Source organism: Aspergillus tubingensis, assembly GCF_013340325.1.
Source record: "Aspergillus tubingensis WU-2223L DNA, scaffold_11, whole genome shotgun sequence".
In the NCBI taxonomy this organism is placed as follows: Eukaryota; Fungi; Ascomycota; class Eurotiomycetes; order Eurotiales; family Aspergillaceae; genus Aspergillus; species Aspergillus tubingensis.
The window spans coordinates 646,770-664,264 of record NW_023336285.1 but is presented as its reverse complement, the minus strand read 5'-3'; the positions used below and the strand labels follow the sequence as shown (position 1 = coordinate 664,264).

At 48.6% G+C, this 17,495-nt stretch overlaps 6 protein-coding genes across 6 annotated transcripts; 3 read left to right on the top strand and 3 right to left on the bottom strand.

Annotated features, from left to right (window-relative positions):
- Nucleotides 1–928: 928 nt before the first annotated feature.
- On the bottom strand, nt 929–3,229 carry AtWU_09566 (Zn(II)2Cys6 transcription factor; the record flags this gene model as incomplete). The annotated part of the gene is made up of 5 exons (XM_035504672.1): nt 929–1,982; nt 2,051–2,132; nt 2,379–2,869; nt 2,922–3,009; nt 3,058–3,229. 5 exons carry the CDS (start codon nt 3,227–3,229, stop codon nt 929–931), a joined length of 1,887 nt encoding a protein of 628 aa, XP_035360565.1.
- Nucleotides 3,230–3,605: 376 nt separating this feature from the next.
- On the top strand, nt 3,606–5,157 carry AtWU_09565 (putative MFS monocarboxylate transporter (Mct); the record flags this gene model as incomplete). Its single annotated transcript, XM_035504671.1, has 4 exons — nt 3,606–3,759; nt 3,816–3,922; nt 4,035–4,618; nt 4,728–5,157. 4 exons carry the CDS (start codon nt 3,606–3,608, stop codon nt 5,155–5,157), a joined length of 1,275 nt encoding a protein of 424 aa, XP_035360564.1.
- A 276-nt stretch (nt 5,158–5,433) lies between these two features.
- On the top strand, nt 5,434–5,901 carry AtWU_09564 (endoribonuclease L-PSP/chorismate mutase-like protein; the record flags this gene model as incomplete). The annotated part of the gene is made up of 2 exons (XM_035504670.1): nt 5,434–5,545; nt 5,603–5,901. 2 exons carry the CDS (start codon nt 5,434–5,436, stop codon nt 5,899–5,901), a joined length of 411 nt encoding a protein of 136 aa, XP_035360563.1.
- A 617-nt stretch (nt 5,902–6,518) lies between these two features.
- AtWU_09563 (tryptophan synthase, beta subunit) lies at nt 6,519–7,949 on the bottom strand (the record flags this gene model as incomplete). The annotated part of the gene is made up of 1 exon (XM_035504669.1): nt 6,519–7,949. The coding sequence occupies one exon, from the start codon at nt 7,947–7,949 to the stop codon at nt 6,519–6,521; it is 1,431 nt and encodes a 476-aa protein (XP_035360562.1).
- A 1,563-nt stretch (nt 7,950–9,512) lies between these two features.
- AtWU_09562 (oxidase ustYa family protein) lies at nt 9,513–10,405 on the bottom strand (the record flags this gene model as incomplete). Its single annotated transcript, XM_035504668.1, has 5 exons — nt 9,513–9,766; nt 9,821–9,932; nt 9,990–10,108; nt 10,156–10,278; nt 10,336–10,405. The coding sequence occupies 5 exons, from the start codon at nt 10,403–10,405 to the stop codon at nt 9,513–9,515; spliced, it is 678 nt and encodes a 225-aa protein (XP_035360561.1).
- Nucleotides 10,406–15,527: 5,122 nt separating this feature from the next.
- On the top strand, nt 15,528–17,149 carry AtWU_09561 (FAD/NAD(P)-binding domain-containing protein; the record flags this gene model as incomplete). Its single annotated transcript, XM_035504667.1, has 4 exons — nt 15,528–15,661; nt 15,742–16,324; nt 16,377–16,745; nt 16,805–17,149. 4 exons carry the CDS (start codon nt 15,528–15,530, stop codon nt 17,147–17,149), a joined length of 1,431 nt encoding a protein of 476 aa, XP_035360560.1.
- Nucleotides 17,150–17,495: the final 346 nt, after the last annotated feature.

Below are 17,495 nucleotides of genomic sequence, written 5' to 3'. Positions count from 1 at the left end.
CTGTCAGGATATCAGCCAAATGCAAACCCTATCCGTTTGCCTATAAAGTTACTGGGTCTCTACTCTAGAAGAGCTGAACGGTGATATCGATGGAGATGGAATTCGGTGCTGCGGGTGTTCAAGACATGGTGTCGAGCTGGTCATCGTCAATATGCCTTGATGCAACATATACATAAGTAATATATTATCTTCTAGTGAGCAGCTATACCATTTTTATCAACAAAAGACCAGAATCAAGAATATGCGACCGTGCTAAGTGTGGATTAGAAGTTCTTGTTCTGAGAGAGGGATAGTAGGTTGCCTTCTGTGCTTTTTTCTCCTTCGAAGCTAGAGAATAATGCAGTAGTCTAGCTAGAACTGATAAACATGTTTCTTCCTCCATAATACGAAGCAGTAGTCTTCCCCCCGAAAATATCAGAAATCCAGGCTCCGGACAAGTCCAATCACCCCCAGATATCCTGTGGGTCATTGTAGATGGTAACCATGGATATGATTGGACACACCACGTGATGATCTACATTTTAGAGCCATCGTCCTGCAACACCGTGCATTAGTTCCTGGCCTGTGCTGAGGTTGACATGCATGCTTGTGCTACTGTATCTGTGATATGATTGGTCACTAGGGTCATTCTGTCCTACATAGTATTCATGCACAGGCCTGCATGAATCTCGCTTCTTGTGACCATGATATGGCCTATGCAGGGTTCATGTGCGGAGGATTGGAGGTGCTATTGGTGGGTTTGGGTCAAGACACCTGCACGGACCAGGTCTGTAGGTCAGGGCTCTTGGCGCTGTGAAGAAGATATTGGCCGCTTTGGTCTGATAAGCGAGTACAAGTCAATTATGCCTGTATCTCAAGTAGCCTCGAGTTTGTCCTCTCTTAACATAACACTAATACCCTTATACGACGACGTGCCCCATCAAAGCCACTAGGATAGCCCCTCCCGGTTCAAGAAGCCCTCCCGAGATGGAATGCTCGTCTCTGAGTAAGATCCCCAGAGCTCATCGAAAAGGGTGTCCATATCTTGATCATCAGATATTGAAAGGAACTCGTCGATCCACGCCGTTTGATACGATGCTTCCGATGCCATCGTGCATTGATCCGGAACCACCAGACTATCTATACTTTGCGCAGTATTTGAGCCAACCTGACCGGTGCTGTCAATACGATCTTTGTCCTTGATGTGGGGCCTGTTCGAATTGCGCACGATATCCAACAGCATTTGCACGGCTCGACTAATTCCATTCGCAGGCTGACCCAACCTTACATGCTTATCTTGCAAGATGTGGCATTTCTCAATAACGTCCGCTCTGCGGCGCTCTGAATCAGGCGAGTTCGGATGCGCCATCACATCTATTGTGAGCAGCAGCATAGCATTGAAAGTATGCTGGTCAACACTCTGCGAGCGGCCGAATATGTCAAGCAGCTGACTCCCGTGGACCGCCGTCATGCGACGGATCCGTAGGAGTCTCTCCGCGCACTCGATACCGATATTGTATGAACCTGCAAAGCCAGGGTCGGCGATACCTTTGGTGACGAACGGGCGGTGGAGGCGACCCAGGCGTGAGTAAATGCCATAGAGAAGCACAGCGCGCTGATGCGAGATGTAGGGCTGCTTCTTGGTCAAGTCTGTACGTTTCGCCTCGTCTTCTTCGTCTTCAAGACGGAAGAACCACGGTAGCTCCCTGAGGAAAGACATGTACTTGTCGCTTATTTCCAGTATGAGCGGGTATATGAGTTGTGATGGTTGTGTAGTCTTTGCATGTTGAATTGCGTCCATGGATTCTCGACAGAGTTGGGCGAATTTGAGACGACAGAGGAAGAATGACATCGATGTTGGGTGACGGTCGGGTTTCGGGTATCGATGAATACCCTCTTCGGTCAGATCTTCGTCTTCGATATTGGCAGGATACTTGACCGTCGTATGGTGAGGGCTGATCATGTAAATACCCTGCTGTGGGCCGGGTGCGCTTCCAAGTAACCTGAGATGTGAGTAGTATGGTTAGTCATAAAGATTCAGTCTGCTTTTGAAAGCATGCATATAACTAACCAATCTGTACAAGTGAGGTGCCACCATAAACGGCGCTTCATCTCCTGTTCGAGATCTTGCCCAACGTCTGACGATCCTGCATCTACATTATGCATCCCCATTTGAATTGCCTTCGCATACGCGAGGCTTTTCAGAGTATGAAATCTTTTTGATTGCCCTTCTGAATCCCAAAGAAGAACTAAGATAATCAAAGCTGATTGCAATGACATCATTGAGCACGAGAAAAGCCGATCTATTTGCAACATGTGCTGAAGAGTGGTCTCTTTCCAACGGTGGGATTGTCCTGCGTGCAGGTGTAGCCCGTCAGATGATAGATGGAGCTGCCCACATTCTAGATAGAATGACGCGGAAGCAAATATGGCTAGAAGGAATATGATACTTTCGGCGGGAGGACTGGTTGACTGTGACAGCTGAGAATATACACTTTCAAGGAGACTGCGTGCCGATGGGGCATGGACTACACGACCCAAATAGTCTACTCCTTGAACGTAGTGTTCAAGCAGTGCCTTAGCTGTGTCAACCGGAGGGAGCTGCCGATCTATACCGCACTCCTGCGTTATTGCCGAGGGTGCTTGGCTCTGTAGACTTTTGTTTTCAGTTTTCGAATCCTTCAATCCTTCAGTCTGCGGGGACGCTGCAATGGATTCCAGATTGTCCCACTCCTCGTGGTTAACATTACGCAATACTGCCTTGGATTCAGGCTGGGGAGTAATAACCAGAGAATCTACGTCCCCCGGATTTGAGCCTTGAAGTGGGCTCTGACGTTCCAGCAACAGTTGTTCTACCCTCTTCAAGCGCTCCTTAACCTCCTGGATATCTCTGAGTGAGAATTAGCGCAATTGGTCAAATCACGTAGTTATTGAGGGCAGACCTTTCTAACGACGGAGTGCCTATGTACGTAGCCGGGGCACTATCATTGACACCTGTTTGGACCGCTGGATGCAGGGTCCCTCCTGCCACTGCATGGGTCAACTTCCAAGAATAAGCACCATTGTAACTAAGCTTACATGTAACATATTCACAGGTTGTATCTCTAGCTACGCAACTGGAGCAAGGGCGTTGCTTGTCACATCGGATCTTCTTGAGCCGGCAGAACTCACATGACGCTGGCTGTTGCCAAGCACTTCGTTTTGTCGGCCCTACGGCCTGGTCAGGGATTGGCCGCTTAAGCGAGTGCATCTCTAGGTACATAAGCAATCTCTTGGTGCACGGAAAGTTGCTTGTGGGGAGGACGTGGATATAGTTATTGATGTTATCGATGACTCAATATGCTGATGTCCCTGGTCACTCGGACCACCGCGGACCTCCGATCCAATCAGCTTGCTTAGAATCCATCTCCTTCCCCACAGACTATACTTGATTAGATCTAGTCTCTGATTGATATAGAAGTAGATCAATAACTCACAGCTTCATTGCAGTAATATAAATACCTGACGCAAGTGCAAGCACAAAACGAATCCGGATCAAGGTTCCTCGTCTTTGATTCCACATTTTCATATCAATTTTCTTGCCAAATCATTCAATCCACCCATTGAAATATTTCATCGCTGCCAGGATGGATACACAAGACGGTACCGACGAGAAGGAATGCCAGGACACAGGCCCTTCACAGACAAAGTCGAATGACTTCCCAGACGGCGGTCTCCGTGCATGGCTCGTAGTAGTCGGAGCGTTCTTTGGACTATTTACGAGCTTCGGCTGGACAAATTGTGAGCCACATATCTACTCTTGAAATACTTTGGCTTATTCATTATGTATTGCGCAGGCGTGGGCATTTTCCAGGCATATTATCAAACCCACCAGCTGCGAACCTTGTCGGCAAGCACAGTGTCGTGGATTCCTGCCATATCTATGTTCATGATGTTCATCACGGTAAGTTACATATTCTCATCCGCGTTTAATGTTCTATTGTTGCCATGAGTTCTCAATAAAAGAAGAATATAACTGAGAAATTTCCAAACTGACTCATCTAATCACCCCCTAGGGCCCCTTTGTTGGCCGGCTATTTGACGCATACGGACCCCGATGGCTTCTCCTCACAGGATCCCTGCTACACGTATTCGGATTAATGATGGCTTCGCTGTCCTCACAATACTACCAGTTCATTCTTTCCCAATCGATCTGCAGCCCCCTTGGCGCAAGCATGGTCCTCTACTCCTCGTTCAATTGCGTGGCGACCTGGTTTCGCCAAAAGCGCGCTCTGGCAATGGGCATTACCGCGAGCGGCTCAAGCCTAGGTGGCGTTATCATGCCGATCCTGGTTGATCACATCATCACGCGACTTGGATTTGGTTGGGCGATGCGTATATGCGCCTTCTTGATGCTGGGATTGCTGGCTGTGACGAATTTGACTGTTCGCTCGCGTTTGCGGCCGAAACCCACGGCTTTGACTTTGACTAGTTACTTCAAGGGGTTTACTGATGTGCCCTTCGTCCTGGTGACGCTGGCGAGCTTCTTGTATTCGATGGGGATGTTTATTCCTATTACCTACATGGTCACATACGGCGAGCATGTGGGGATGAGTACGGGTCTCGCCGGGTATCTAGTCTCGATATTCAATGCTGCAAGGTAAGATGTCAACTCTGAAAGTAAACGAAAGTAAACTCGAGCTTGGGAGAGCTCGGTCATCAAAAAAGAAAAAAAAAAAAAAAAACGGGCTTGCTGACCAACGCTGTAGTGGCATCGGCCGAATCCTACCAGGTTACGCCGCAGACAAACTCGGCAACTTCAACATCTCAATTTGCGCAGCGGGCCTGTCGACAATCTTCGTCCTCGGGCTATGGCTCCCCGGCCACTCCAACGCAACGGCCATCGTGTTCGCTGCAGCGTTTGGATTCAGCTCGGGCACATACACGGCACTCAGCCCAGCCTTGGTCGCCCAGATCTCGAATATCCATGAGATTGGCACACGGTCAGGAGCGCTGTATGCTTTCATGTCAATCTCGGCCCTTGTAGGCAGCCCTATCGGTGGTTCCTTGATTGCGGCGGTGGATGGCGAGTACTGGAAGTTGCAGGTCTTCACCGGTGTGATGCTTGCGGGCGGGACGTTGTTCTATGCTCTGGCTCGCCTTTACCTGTCCAAGGGGAAGATTTGGGCGAAAGTATGATGATACGTACATTATTTTCATAATATCTAAGGGCCAAGTCTCCGGTGCTTGGTCGTTGAAGATCATATTGTCATCATTCGACGGGTTTCAGATCCAAAGTATCCTGGTCCCTCCGCTGACGAAGCGGAGCCATAGTTGATTAGTTAACCTATTCTATCTCGGACTTGGCTGCTGTATAGTGCTCTAATCTAAGTATAAGAGTGACGAAATACCTATAGTTGAGAGTATCTATCTCCAATCAATTTCATGAGATATAGTATCACTTGGTCTCTCGCCATGTCCTCTTTCACATACTACTCCCTGCCCAGCTTCGGGGAGCAATGCCGCCAGCTATACGGCTTCAGCGATGCCTGCATCATTGGTGACCGCCTGATTGTCACCGGCCAGAGTAAGTTCGCGTACCTATCCCGTAGGCCAGTACTCAACTGACCGTCCAAACTCCTAGCGGGAATGAATCCATACACGTCTCAGACCTCTCCTGACCTGGAAGATCAAGTTGCCCAGGCATTCGAGAATATCAAATCTCTCATCGAGCGGACCCTCCAACAGGCGGGGTATGTCGTCAAGTTGCACGCCTACGTTGTTGGATTGTCTGCGGTGCGGGACGAAGCCCGGGCAATCATGGTGCGACACATCAAGAAAGCGTGCCCGAATCACCAGGCGCTTTTCACAACGGTGGGGATCGAGAGTTTGCCGTTTGCGGAACACCGCGTGGAGTTAGAGGTGGATGTTTGGCTTCCTTGAGGAGGTGTTGAGAAGTCCAACTTGCGATGTGTATATTAGAGTTTACTAGTTCGTGATGGTTACTCGCATACATAGAATCAGCGGAATATTGTGGGTTTGTAGAGTATCGGTAGATGACTGATGAAGGGTCTATAGGTTTTTAAGCTAGGTATTCTATATAGGTTTGCATGATATAGAATGCTGTTTGGTTTTACATATTAAGGCAACTAATTGGATACGTTCAATGTGACCCGAGGACTGCGCATGGCATATATATCACCTGTTTGACAGCCAGGACGGTTCTAATCACTCCTCCACCTTGGCTACCTCCCTAAAACAAAGACGTTTTGAAATACCAAAGATCAATCCACAGAACAGACTACTACTACCGTATGAACCCACACTTAAACGACCAACTGACCATCCATCTCATTGTCAATCTAGGTACACACCACAACCATCTCAACAAAAGAACTACTATGTAAATTTCATATCCTCATATCCTGACCAGCAAGCATGACATCATCACATCCACCTAATCCATCCTCACCACCTCAATTCCTCCGCCCGTTCATCCCATCTACCTACTTCTACCCACCCATCCCACCCATCTGTGTATAACCCGTGTCGACCATCTTCTAAGCAAAGAACTGCTTAAACGAAGACGGCGCAGTCGGCACAGCCGCATTAGTAGGAACAGCCGAGCTAGTAGGAATAGCAGAGCTAGACGAAGGAGCCGGGAGATTCAGACCACCGGGCGAGAACGCCAACGGAGTCGGAAGGCTGAGAGAGGGCTCGGAGTCCGACGCAGAGGAAGAAGAGTCGCTGTCGCTGGAGTCGGAAGAGCTGCTGCTGCTGCTGCTGCCGCCGGTAGGCTCGGGGATGCTGATGCTGGGGAAGGCAGCGCTGGGCTGGGGGGCACTGCCGCTTGCTTCGGGCTTGGGGGCGTCGCCGCTGGGTTGAGCCGGGGCGGAGGAGTCAGAGGAAGAGGAGCCACCGAAGGGGTTAGGGAAGCCGCCGGAGGGTTGGCTGGGAGGGGCAGCGCCGCCGGAGGGTTGAGAGGGACTGGAAGAGTCACCCGTGGACGAGGAGGAGCTGGAGCCGCCCCCGAGAGAGCCCAAGATGCCGGAGAGTCCACCGAAGGGGTCGCTGCTGGAGGGCTGGGAGGAGCTGGATGGGCCGCTGGAAGACTGGGAGGAATCGCCACCGAGCCCGCCTAGGATACCAGAGAGACCGCCGAACGGGTCGCTGCTGGAGGGTTGAGAGGAGCTAGAGGGGCTGCTGGAAGACTGGGAAGAGTCGCCTCCGAGCCCGCCAAAGATACCGGAGAGACCGCCAAGAGTGCTGCCGCTGGAGGGCTGAGCAGAGCTCGAAGGATCGCTGGAAGAGCCTCCGAGGCCGTTGAGGAAGTCGGGGATTCCGCCGGAGGAGGATGAGCCGCTGGAGGGTGAGGGAGAGCCGCCGGACTGGGAGGAGGAAGAGCCACTACCACCAAGGCCGGGTAGGCCTCCGAAGGGGCTGGAGGAGTCGGAAGAAGAGGAGTCACCGCCACCCAAGCCGGATAGGCCTCCGAAGGGACTGGAGGATGAGCCAGAGTCTCCACCACCGCCGAGGGACGGGCCTCCAGAGCCACCGCCGAAGGATGGACCACCAGAGGATCCGCCTCCAGGGGCCCCACCACCGCCGAATTGGCGCTTCTCGAATGGAAGCCCGGTGGGAAGGGTGATGCCAAGGCCGGACAGGTCGGGAAGTCCAGATGGCAGGAGCTGAGACAGTCCCTGGGAGTCTGTAGGGAGTGCAGCACCAGAGGGCAGAGAGAAAGGCACGTCCCGGCGCTTCAAGCCTAGGTCGGACAGATCCGTAGGCAGAGAGAAGCTGGGGAGGCCTGAGGGGAGGGAGAGACCGGATGGGAGGGAGAGGCCAGACGGAAGGGAAAGGCCAGTCGGAATTAGATTGCTTGGGATAGGGAACGGAAGGAGGTCGGAGAGATCCTGTCTCTTCTCGACCGGAGTCGGCAAGGCCAGGGCACAGCCCGCAAGGCACACCGGTGCGACGTGTTGGAATTTCATTGCAGTAGTTGTTGTCCTAAGTGTTGTTGAAAGAAAGAATTGAAGAGCCTGAGAGCTACTACTGTCAGGTTTGAAGGAAAGGAAGCGATGAAGCCTGATGTACGGTCGGTAGGGGACGGGGACCACGAGGATTCTTTATATGCCTGCCGATGGGTGATGCTCGCGAAGAGGTGATATGCTGATAGGCATAGGGGTTCAACATGCCGTCCGTGAGGGTTGATCGGATGAGATCATCGATGAACCAGGTTTTGCAATGGGATTGAGCACGCGTTCCCAGATGATGCAAGCGGCATCTTACTATTGCGGGACAAAAACAACATCAATCCGCTTCATGAGCAAGTTTGGCTTCGGAGTCGGTTGCTGTGTCAGATGCCTAACTCTAAACCGCAGGGATCTTGAAACACTGGCGGGCTCGGGGGTTTAGTCCAAGACAGAAATTGATCGATGCTCCCAAAAATGAGGCCGAACCGTTAGAATGAGGGAACGGACCCAGCCTTATTCGACACGTCCGTCATGGCACCACCAGTCACTTTATGAAGTTGATAACTAATTTACCCCAGACAAGTCCATGAAACATTCTCTGTGTGATGCATACTGACGAAGTCAGGGTCTTGAGGAGGTAAATTTCCCTGCCCATGTAAGCGCAATCACAAACGTGGAGAGCCATGGGTTTGGAGTCGTCCTTCGGAATAGCCATGGGTCATGGTTAATTCAGCCGCCAATCGGAGCGAATAATCGCAACCATGTTCCTGATCAGCGTTCCAAGCATCCAGGGCACTTGATCAGTTCCCGAGGTACATTCTGGCTGGTTGCGTTAGCCTTGGCCCTATCCTTGAAGTGCCTTTGTATCGAGAATTCTTGCTGCAGATGCCAAAGAGTAGTGCGGACAAGATCAATCGCTGGAGGAATTCCAGAAACCTGGTGAGCTCAGTCATAAGCCCCAGACTAGACAGCCCGACCACTTGTAAGAGAATAAAGCCTAAGGAGGAATGCCTGTCAGACCGTTGTCCGTCAGCTATAGTACTTGTGATGGATCAAGGTTCAAGGGTGCAGGGAGACGGCTCGGTATTACTCCCTATGGTGGACGGCAGATGGCTTATCCGTCGTCTGGATTGAGTACGCGGCCCTGAAGTACAAGGCCATTTCCAAATCTTCTGGAAGTCCTATCCCGGAGACTCAAAAAGAAGAACAAGTTGGGGACGGGCAGATGTGGAGCAATTGCAGGGTTGATCGGCGGATTTCTCTCCCACTCTTCGTGCCTAAGGCATAAAGGCATCACATGGGCCAATTTGCGCGGGGTAGGCGACCCTAATCTGCTACCTCCGTATGATACTTCATATTGTCTCAGCACATACAAGGTCATCACTGCATGACAGCAAGACCTGGTGCAAATGTCTGAAGAGCCAAGTCTTATCAAAGATTATGGAACTAAGTGTCAGTGTTGTGTGTAGTTATTCACTACATATAAGTTTAAGATAATAATCATGAGATACATATCGCAGGAGTAGTAAGATTACTCTAATTACAAAGATCATTTAATTCTACAATTAGCGATAACCACTGCTAGGGACATATTTGGTCCATGGGGACATGCTTGCACGGCCTATCATCAAGCTCGAAAGCATCCAGGGGCTTCACGGGCTCATAGTCCAGCACAGCCTTTTCCTGATAATCGATAAAAGGCTGAAGCTTACGACACTTGTGCCAGGTGCTAAAGTCAACCTGTGGTCTACTGTAGCCCTTTACCCAACTTCCTGTTACGACTCCAGCATCACCATTACATTGGATCACCTGCCTTAATATATCTATGCAATGATCTGCTGCATGTTAGACATGAAATCAAGAAATCAAGGCCCCCATCGACAGCTTACCAATGTGTGCGCGGAGTCTCCCTGGAGAGGTCTGAAATGAGAGTGGCTCATTCTCAGGCTGCATGTAGTAGTCATAATAAGTGTACTGACGAATGAGATTGAGGCAATGAAGCTGTAGGATTTAGCAAGTTTGCCCAAAAAAGGCCTGTATCTTGATAAACGTTCATACCTGGTGAAAAACTTCAATTCCACCAACATAACCATCGCCGAGATGTGGAGGAGCTTTGACTTGATTCAGTGGCTTCTTCATGCGAAGCATGTCATCACCGGAGACTTGGATATTCCACACTATACGATGTTAATACACATAGTTGTTAGCTGAGGCTTTTGCCTACTATGTGTAATATTCTCCCATGCCTCATCCAGAGCAGGGTTCGGTTTTCCTTTCCATGGGTTCACGTCCTGCAGGTCACCTTGGAACCTGATATCCTCGTACTCAACAAGACCAACCAGGGGCGCTATATATGCTGGTAAGTATCCCAAAATACAGAGGAATAGATGAATACAAAACTAACAGTACGGCGAAAGTTGCGTAGCACAGTCAAGGTCGGTAGGGGTAGCTGGGTGCCTCATCCATCCTGACATCGCAACAGAAAGGCACAGAAGAAAGATGATAACATGAAGAATACATATATAAGAAAATCGCCTTTTCGAGTAGGATACAGAATGGCTTTCCTCTTCATCCTCTGTGAGCCTTTTGGACTCTTGATTGGACAATTCACAAAACTTGGATTGACTATGCATTCTGAAACCCATTCTTCCAGAAAGTTGGGAGAGGCTTACAGAAACACCAAAACGCAGAAATAACAGGGACCAATCATTTCGGATGAGCTGCCTTATCTTGAACTTGAGGATTTTCCTAGGGCTAATTTCCACTCGTTGTTATTGCTTGTCAGCGTAGTATGCGGCCAATAATTGCATGATATATGACAATGAACGGGAAATATTGGTCCTAGCTGGCTCTTAGTGTGGCAGCTGCGGAGATATGAATGCATTTTCCAAGTTTTAATGTGATTTACGAACCTAACGTGTATTATTGATCTCCTTAGTTTGTCAAAAGATCATGGTCTCACATCAATATGTGCTTTGTCATATGTCCATTGTTGATAGGCACCACTAACTCGTAGGTAATCTCCTTCTTATCAGATAACGTAAACAATGCTTGGACGGCCCACAAGGTCGGGCCGCCCATCTGGTAATCCTACACAAAAGATCCTTCTTAAACATATATTATATCTTAACAATTAGAAGCCTGAGCAAATTCAAGCTTTATATACACTCTATAAATAATATAGGAAACTATTAAACGCTCTTCAAAAATCAACTCACGTTTATTTAGTAGTGTGATATATCATGACATCTGTATTTTATGTGTATTTGATGAAAGTCCGATATATTTCAAATAAGAAATTATTATGAAAGTCTGGAAACTATGAGTTAGTTATTCTAATATATATATACTTTATAGGTAAAGTGAGAGCTTCTCAAATCTAGTATTGGTAGAGATATAATAGTATCAAGAAGACATCTTTTATATGGGACAGCATGATGGGCCGCCCAACCGTTGTTTACGTTATGGGCTTTTCAAATGTGATGGCATAGGTCCGGGGTACGAAGTGTTGTGCCAATCCAATGCACTTACATGCTTCTTCATCAGGGGAAAGCATCTATTTTCTAGGCCGTTCAAAAAAAAGTCAAGTAGGTAGCTTCCCGAAGCTGCGGTCAATATGTGTGCAGAAAGATTGCTTAGCAATACGACTATTGATATATGCCATGCTTTATTGATCAAGATTCTTCAGAGCTCCTGTCTACTAAGCAAATGCTTAGCGACTGGGCTTATCCGGTTCACCAAATGAGCCCACTGATTGGAAGACATGTCACATACTGTCCACGGCCCCTGAAGAGCATGTTTTCATCAGTACCATGGTAGGTTTGACCCGGAATCAACCGCCTTTCTCACGCAAATACAGTCACTGTCGAGCTCTGGCTCATATGCATTAGGTAGAGGACTCCTGCGCCAGCTTTCATGTAATTATGAGGCCGATAAAATAGCCATTCAAGAGATACCTAAATATCTAGTAGCAAAGGTAAATAAAGGTGCACAAATGTCACTATACAATGGCCAGATTTGTGTGGCTAAATAATTTATAAATAGCCATAGGCATTAAAGGCTAATGATAGAATCTCAGACTTTATCATGCTGATAGAATAGTGAACTTTATGAGGGATTATGAGCCTCCTGCACACCTCATTCAAAATGGGAATATACATGTCATTAGTGAATAAACCCTGTGACCTGTCAAGTCAAGGCGCGCCATCTAACATATATTATGCCCCTTGCTGAAACGTTCTCCGTACTTAGTATTCGTGCAGACAAGTTTTTGACCGTTTTGTTCTGATACGTTCTTGACTGTCAATATAGGTTGTTTTTTTCAATCAAAGCTCTTCAGGTACAAACCTATTTGGCGGGGTCTGGCTGCATTAGGGCATCGGCACTTGTCGCAGGTTTGAGAACTACTAGTTAACTGTCGCCAGAAACAGCGGATTAAAGTCTGCAAGAGAGAGTCACTAGTCGTTATACAGAACTGGTTGGGATGCAGAAAAGACAACCAATTTAACGAAAGCCATTTAGTGTACGAAGCCATAGTGAGTTCACACTGTGGCTTATCACATTTGGGGGGGGGGAAGAAGCCTGCCTGTTCTGTCTACTGTAGGACTATCCAAACCGATAAACTTATTTAATGAGTGCCAATAGCCACTCAGTAGCGAATATTATCTTGGTTACCAGTCTCTTCTTCCCGGCGCATCCGTTATCTTGCTGTCATACTGCGAAACTCCATCTGCAATCTTCACTTGACAGGAAACAATGCAATTTCCTTTCGTTGCCTACGTCTTCTTTTTCATCGCATTAGGAGCAGCCCTCTCTACTGGGCCAAGTCACAACAGGCCTGTCAATAATTACCAGCTCCTGGGCGGCATTCATGTCATGGATAACCACGACAACCAAGATGATCGCCACATCAACGAGGGCAAAGAGAACCCCAGAATCCAGTTGTGATCGTAAGTGACAATGTTTGATCTCGACGTGCCAAAGTTCCTCATACTGATAATACCTGAAAATCAACAGCCGATCACCCCATAACTAGGCTTGATTGATGTGATGTGGTGGTATGATATATCATCGTATGATTATAGTGGAATTGGGTCCCTGGGTTTACGAGTGTATCTCCTCCTCGAGGAGTTCTGGCTTTTGTCTTCTGATCTAGAATGCTACTGTTATTTTTCTCTCCTTGGCTCTTAATTATATTGATTATCGTGGATTACTTGAAACCTATCCCAAACACGTGCAGATATGCAAATTGCCTGTAATATTGACACTGGACCATCTACATTTGACCTAGCTCATCAGATTTTCATGGTCATAGGGAGTACCACTGACTCTCGACATCTGGCCAAATAAATGCCACGGAAAGAAAGCATATACATTGACCAGGAATTCCCTAGACCTCAATTCATCACTCCAAGCTTTTGACCACAGGATCACAGCTGGTACGTAATGGCACGACCACCTATGACTGCATAGGCAAACTCAGTCAGAGGAGAGTTAAACATGAAACACCCCTCGACCGATCATGCTTCGGGAACAAGCTCCAATCAATGAATAGATCCTCAAAAATATGCATCTGGCCTCTCATATCAGTCAGTTACCCATACTGGAGGGATAGATCTCATCTGCGGCGATGACTATGACCTGGACCATTGAATAATCGATAGCTGTCAAATGACCAAGAGCGGTTTACATCCCATACACTGAGACTATTTGAATATGATATACACACATCACATTGGGTCTTTTCTACTTCAACATAATATAATTCTTGTATCCAATCGCCGAACCGGGTGTTTCACGCTCATGCCTGCCTAATGAGACTTAGTCGCTCTGTAAAACCAACCCTGCCCCTCCCCAGTTGACATGTGCACTCTTTGACAATAGGGACAGAACTATTGACCGTTGAGTCTAAATTAATGGGCATTCCTCAGCCTACTCATCAGTGTCGATGACTCTCCCCTTCTCATGACCTGCTTCATACGTCTAACGGATACTTATTGTCTAATCTGGCGTCAGACGTGAGTGTAGTTGCGTGCCTTCCTTTTATCGGAAGCAAAGACCAAGTATTGATTGGCTACCAATATATCCCAAGTTCTGGAAGTTTCGTGTTAAACCTTACACGTCATCAAAATATCTGATGCAAAAGGACATGCATGCACTGACCCATTCAATGCGATTCTACCGGACATGAGCAGATGTTAGATCCATCGAAGGTGAGTAGAATATTGCCCAGGTCCCAAATTTTAGGCTTCAAGAATTACCATGAAACCCACAGGTGTTTCAGGTTCAGTAAAGAAAGATCATCCTTAAGTGTGGGGAACAACCAACCTAATTAGACTCTTGGGCTAATTAGAGGCAGTACCGTGCAACAGTGCCCGGATGTGATGGGCGGTTGATCTTCTTCGGGGCTAGTTACTCTGCTTGTGACTACGGGTAGGCTTGCGATGGCATGATCTTAGACAGAAGTGTCGAGCTTTGTCAGCGGAGAAGTCATTCCCTTGAGGAATGCCTGAAGATGTCGAGTTGTTCAGGAAAAACTGGACTGTTGATGACGAATTTTTGGCCAACAGTTTGGACCTCGGGAAGTACGCTTCAAGTGTCAAAGAATAGATGATTAGTACACCACCCAAGATACAATTGTTCAACTTCGGCGAGACGAGGTCCACGCAGTCGATAATTCTGCAAATTTAATTATTCTCATGCGCCAATGTCGCCATACTGCACAATCGCTAGTTCTATCGCTTGCCTTTTACCATCTATGTGTTAATAGCCCCGACCTTCATGCATCTGAATGGTTGTATCAGCAGGTTCCGTGACCCTGGACAAACATAGCAGGCTGTACTATATCAGGGAGGACTGCTAACCCTTATAGTGATTACTTGTGGCTACCAGCTCCGTCTTCTGCGACCTTTGAGTACACCCAAGGATTACGTTCCCACTCTGTTCAAGAGTCCAGTACGCGGTGAATGAGAGGGCATTCGTTCATACTACTCCGATCGCCCGATACGGCAAGTTGCTGTGACTCAAGGCCCGCTACTGAGAGTGTTTCGGAGTCTTTCCGAACTCAATGAATACAATCACAATTGCAGTTGGATATTGAGAGACTCCAACCGATGCCACAAGCTGATTGGTTGTGATGCTTGGAAAGGAACCGGTTTGGTGTAACTATGGCCAATGGGAGTGCTTATAAAACTGACTAACAGCAGCCACGTGACAGGAGGCTGAGTTGGACCAGTCAGCGTCGAGAACGAAGAAAAATGAGATAAACGCAAAGTGAACCGTGCTTCGGAACCGCAATGGTTAGGTCTCGTCGTTGATAAGCCACAGAAACTTAGATTAGGGACAGAAGCTTCTGTGAGTACAATATTCCTGCATAGAAATGGGCTGGATGATCACCCGCGCCCATGTCGATGTATTACTGGGCTCCGCTGACGCCATCCGCGCTATGATTGCCATCAAGATAGCTGGCTAGAACAACTCAGAAACTGACCCCTTGCAAGTCAGGATAATCTCAACCACCAACCCTGAGGGTGACCAGTTCCTAGAGCTATAGAACATCGGTTTGCATACCACCGACGCGTTAGAGCTTGCGTCAAAATGTCTCCAATCAAGAGCGTGGCTGTCATTGGCACGGGGCCTGCGGGCGCCATTGCCGTGGATGCCCTGATGCAGGAGAAAGCATTTGACCGGGTGCGCGTTTTCGAGAGACAGGAAAAAGCCGGTGGGTGCTGGTATGTCTATACAGCTTCTACCAGAGGTTTTGGGAGCAATTCTTTGCTGGTTTACGCGACCGATAGTTAATCGACACTAGGGTTTCGCGTGACGAGAAACAGGTGCCTTTGGATGTCGATAAGCTATCCACAAGGACAGCGGATGCTCCTCTCCCAATTCCGTCCGATTTGCCTGCGTTCACACCAGCATTGACCCGGCATCGCTTTACTGACTCCCATATCTACCCGAATTTGCACACCAATGTGGATGTTGCGACCATGGAGTATTCCCAAGAGTCAATCCCGACTATCCGCTCGGAGATGTCAATCGCGGTGCATGGGCCAGACACCCCTTTCCGTCACCACACCGTGATTCGGCAGTATGTTGAGGATCTTCTGAACCGCAATGGTTATCAAGATCTTGTAGAATACAACACGACCGTGGAACGTGCGGTCAAAAACCCCAAGACCGGTCAATGGGAATTGGTCTTACGGCGGGCTGGCAAGCCGGGTGGGTATGACTACTGGTGGAGTGAGACGTTTGATGCACTGGTGGTTGCCTCGGGGCACTTTTCTGTGCCTTATGTTCCCTCTATCCCCGGCCTGAAAGAATGGATCGACAAAGACCCAGAGAGCGTGTTGCACACGAAGCAGTATCGTGGTCCTGAACGCTATCGCGGAAAGGTATGGTGCTATCTAAACCTTACATTCAACAATCGGTGTTAACAACGTATAGAAAGTCATCACCGTTGGAGCTTCGGTGTCTGCGGCAGATACAGCAGTCAGCCTGATTGGCTCTGCGCAATCCCCCATCCACGCTGTGGTCCGAGGTCGGTATAATCCTTATTTTGGGGATTACGCGTTCAGACACCCGTCAATCAATCGCAAACCACCCATTTCGCGCGTTTCCAGTGACAACGGGCAGAGGACGGTGTACTTCGAAGATGGGACCTCGGTCTCGGAAGTGGACTATATCATCTTTGGAACGGGCTTCACCTGGGCATTGCCCTATCTGCCGGATATCCCGACCAGAAACAACCGTATTCCGGATCTATATCTGCACGTCTTCCACCAGAACGATCCAACTCTGGCATTTTTGGGAGCGGTATGTACTCATGCTCGTCCTGTCCCGCATCGACCGACTCACGCTAATATTCGAACCAGGTTGGCGCCGGATTGACTTTCAAGATCTTCGAATGGCAAGCAGTAGCTGCGGCGCGGGTCCTGGCTGGCAAGGCCCAATTGCCACCCTTGGAGGAGCAGCAGAAATGGGAACAAGATCGGATTGCAAAGAAGGGCGATGGGCCTGGGTTCAGTGTCATCAACCCGGACTTCCGGGAATATTTTGAGACCCTGCGTAAATTGGCGGGTAACCCCAAGGCAGGAGAGCCAGGGCGTGTCCTTCCTCCCTTTGAACAGGAGTGGCTGGATTTGTTCAATGCTGGGCATGAGCGCCGGATTCGGATGTGGCAAAAGGCCAACGAGGCGGCGACGAAGAGTAAATTGTAGATGATGCTCATTCGGGATTTGGTTCTTATTTACGGACTATTTTGGCACTAGTATAGCGCTCATTGCTTAGACGTGATATTTAGGCTATATAGACCGGGTCACATGGTCCCCGGCTCCGTTTCAAGCGTACATCTCTTTGATCCTCCCTCAAATTAATCAATCAATCACAATCATACCACCGATTCCCCGCATCATCCTCTCGTAGAATACTGGTCCAGTCCTGCGAAATGCAACCAATTCTATAGGAAGCCGGTTTTGCCGATCTGCAGGCTAACGGGACTACTGCGGACGGTTCCTATCCTCCTGAGATATCCCTCCAATAGAGGCACGGTACACCTCGGTTTTA